The 3,909-nt window shown below is 30.6% G+C and overlaps 1 protein-coding gene across 3 annotated transcripts; it reads left to right on the top strand.

The window, feature by feature from the left end:
* Positions 1-126: 126 nt before the first annotated feature.
* LOC106771484 (probable prolyl 4-hydroxylase 9) lies at positions 127-3,136 on the top strand. Of its 3 annotated transcripts, none has more exons than XM_022784922.1 (8): positions 127-339; positions 404-520; positions 1,110-1,267; positions 1,866-1,968; positions 2,061-2,144; positions 2,370-2,435; positions 2,523-2,642; positions 2,811-3,136. In XM_022784922.1, exons 1-8 carry the CDS (start codon positions 229-231, stop codon positions 2,889-2,891), a joined length of 840 nt encoding a protein of 279 aa, XP_022640643.1. In that variant the 5' UTR covers positions 127-228; the 3' UTR covers positions 2,892-3,136. The 3 variants fall into 3 exon arrangements, with proteins under 3 accessions (XP_022640643.1, XP_014512962.1, XP_014512963.1); XM_014657476.2 differs by having other exon boundaries at positions 2,061-2,156; positions 2,811-3,134; XM_014657477.2 differs by having other exon boundaries at positions 127-318; positions 2,061-2,156; positions 2,811-3,131.
* Positions 3,137-3,909: the final 773 nt, after the last annotated feature.

Raw genomic sequence — 3,909 nt, 5'->3', positions numbered from 1 at the left:
AAAAAAAAAAAAAAAAAAAACTCCCGCCTTGCATTTGGTGACATGTTCCTTAGAAACAAAGACCCGCTACCAAAGCCAAGATCTTTAATAATCTTCACGGTTATGTCTTCCTTCACACCCCAATGGGTAGTTGCAGAATCCTTTAAGGAGAAAAAGTAGAGAGAAAAGGAAAATAAGAGAAGCTTGCATCTTTTAATTATTTATTTATTTTTTCTGTGAGGAGAAACAATGAAAGGCAAAGTGAAGAGTTTCAAACTGAAGTTGGGGATACCTGCATTTTTCTTCCTATGCTCCCTTTTTGTCTTTGCTGCCTTCTTTGTATATCCTCTCCTCTTTCAGGTTTCTATATTGCTTCCTTTCTTGGGTTCTTGTGCTTTCATTATTCACTAGCAACGCATTTCAGGATTTGGACGATGTTAGATCAAAGTCAAGAATACTCCAAGAATTTGAGAAGAAAGTATATGAACCTGTTGAGCATGGTGAATCCGGGGAATCCTTTTTTGATTCAATCCCTTTTCAGGTGAGTTCCCTTTGTTTTCTTTCCTCTGGGGTTGGATCAGTGGATTTTGGTTTAGTCACAATTTGATGTATATTATCTGATGAATTTACCTGATTAAGTTTTGGATGATATGATAGTGCATGATGGTTCATAATTCATATTTTTTTAATTAATAAAATTTGGCCATTAATTAATGATGTTCATGGATTGTCATTAGTGCCTTTGTTCGTCAATTTTCCTGCACTTCTGATATCATTGACAATTTAGCAGTAACTCATCAGTTGTTGGAGGAACTTTCTCTGGAAAGGTTTTGTTAAGATCTCTTACAAAAATGTTGGAAAATATGTTAACTTGTTGGACATTGCAAATGTGAAGACATGTTGGTTTTGTGGAATGGGATTTGCAATTGCTGGATTGTACTTCGCGTTAGTAAAAGCCATCACAGGCAGATACATTTGATTAATTAACTCAAGCAGCATTGGTTTAAAAGTGGATGGTATCTGTTTGACATAGAGACTCCAAATAGAAATTGCTGTTTTATATAGTTTGAACTCTATTCTGCTTATGATCGTCACTTCATTTTTTCACTGCGATACCGTTCTTTTTGCAGATTTTAAGTTGGAGACCGCGGGCGGTTTATTTTCCAAACTTTACTAGTGTGGAAGCATGTCAGCAAATAATTGAAATGGCAAAAGCAAAACTTGAACCATCGAAACTGGCTTTGCGGAAAGGAGAAACTGCTGACAGCACAAAAGACACTAGAACAAGGTACTGTTTGAGCAAACCCCTTTCCTATCATCTATTGTAATATATGTGGAGTAACTTTTTGAACCTCTCACAGTGAGAAAGATGCATGTGGAATATTTAGAATCTCATCGATATATTTTCCTAATATATGATACATGGATGGATAAGTGAATCGGATAACATAGACGTCTGATACAAATTTACAGGATATGATACCTACACAGAATACATATTTAAGTTTATATGAAAATCCATAAAACATACCAAATATATAAGTGTATTGTGTAAATTCAAATTAAAAACATTTTTTTAAACATTACTGAAATGGAAATTAAAAATTAGTTTTTATTACTTACATATATAATACTATAAATCTCGTTGTTAGTTTAGAATAATTTCATAAAGAGAACAATTCCCTCTTAAAGATACGTTGTTTCTATATTTTTATATTATACATATTTACATATATTGCTCGTTGTTGTATCGTAGATAAATGCTAACCGCTTAACTCAGTTTTTGGTAAGTAACTTCTGATTTTGAAAGTTAAAAATGTTACATATTGAAGATGACGGTGAGACATTTGTGTTGCTGCTATGTGCTAATTTTTCGCTGGCAACAGTTCAGGCACATTTGTCAGTGCATCAGGAGACAAATCTGGCATTTTAGACATGTTAGAGAGGAAAATTGCTAAAGTTACAATGATTCCAAGGAGCCATGGGGAAGTATGTCTCTTTCCTAAGTATTTTTTTGTGACTTTCCACAGCACTGTAAGTGTTCATGTATGTAAAGCCGGAATGCTATCACAATTTTGCAGAAATTCAATATATTGAAGTATGAGGTTGGCCAGAAATATGATTCTCATTACGATGCGTTCAACCCAGATGAATACGGCACTGTTGTAAGCCAAAGGGTATATTAAGTTCTTAATCAGCACAACATGTCAAACACTTTGTATGTTTTCATAGGAATATGCAAGTATAAATTCATCATGTCATTCCAGCAATTCCTTTGTATGCAGGATCTCTCTATGATGAGTATTCATTCTATATGGAAAACATTTGGAGGCAATTTGTGTAACTTGCTCATTCTTTTCTGAATACGTCTTTGCTGGTTTATCATGCAGATGGCTTCCTTTCTGTTATACCTATCAAATGTTGAAGCAGGAGGAGAAACAATGTTCCCTTATGAGGTGGATTAGGAAATTAGTTACTGTCACTCTCCCTGATACTGTGAAATCTTAATCTGTAAGCAGTCATTTAAATATTCAAATTTGCAGGGTGGTTTGCATATTGATACGGAATATGATTACCGAAAATGCATTGGTTTGAAGGTTAAGCCACGACAGGGCGATGGACTTTTATTTTATTCATTGTTACCAAACGGGAAAATTGATAAGGTACTCTTTCATTTTCAGATATATGAATATGATTGGCGTTACTTTTACAGTACGCATGAACAGAGAAATTTTCATTAAGTAAAAGGGAAATGAAATACATGTAAAAACTTAGAAATGCAGTAATTTTCAAAACTTACTGAACTTCTGGTTTTCTGAATATTTCTGCAGACTTCTCTTCATGGAAGTTGTCCAGTGATTAAGGGAGAGAAATGGGTGGCAACAAAGTGGATTAATGATGAAGAGCAATAGTACTACAGCAAAAATGATTTTAAACAACAATGAAATACTATGATCTAAAGAGTAAAAACCTAAATTCATCTTCTAAAATTTTGAATATTTGTATTTTAATATTTAATGAATATTATAATTTGGTAATTGGAACAGTTATGTTACTTTTGACAAATATAATTTGTGTACACTGAATTATCTTAGTTTTTTTTACTTCAATAGTTTTAATTGAAACTCACTTTTATAAGATCAGGAACGGAAAAGACCCATTTGATTTTATTTAATGAAGATTTCCTGGATGTTATAATTCACGTTGCTGACACGGAGTTCAGGATGTTATAAACTAAAAACAATATTTTCGAAACCTAAAAAACATTTAAGCTGCAAACAAATTAAAAATGGACCAAAATGAAATATCAATAAGGATTACTATCTGGAGAAAACCGTTGGGTTGAAGAAAAAGAAAGATTAAAAAGAGTTGAAGAAAACGATAAGATTACAAAGAAATATAATAAGTAAAATGAGAAGATATATACTTTAATTATAATCCAATATAAAAGCTAGCGTGGGATTTATAATTAGCAATAAATTGATTTTACTTAATTTGGTTCTTATATTTATTATTTTTTTTCAATTTAGTATTACATTTACTTAATTTGATTTTATTTATTATTTTTTTCAATACGAATGTTACATTTTAGTATTGATAGTTTTTTTTAAAATTCATATTTTTATTAGATATTTTTAATTTGGGATTAAAGTTAGATTTAAATTAGAATTAAAATTTTTAAAACAAGGAGTAAAATTAAAATGAAAATTTTAAAAATAGTGAGTAACACATCTAATACTAAAATGTAACACTCGTATTCTAAATGTATTTATTATGCATTATAGTAAAATTAAAATGAAAATTTTAAAAATAGTGAGTAACACATCTAATACTAAAAATGTAACACTCCTATTCTAAATGTATTTATTATGCATTATAAAATAAAATAAAAATATTTATTTATTTCATCAAATGATAAAATATTTATTA

This window comes from Vigna radiata, chromosome 8 (genome assembly GCF_000741045.1).
Source record: "Vigna radiata var. radiata cultivar VC1973A chromosome 8, Vradiata_ver6, whole genome shotgun sequence".
NCBI classification, from domain to species: domain Eukaryota; kingdom Viridiplantae; phylum Streptophyta; class Magnoliopsida; order Fabales; family Fabaceae; genus Vigna; species Vigna radiata.
Note: the sequence above shows the minus strand (reverse complement) of the source record. Positions and strands in the feature narration are given on the sequence as shown.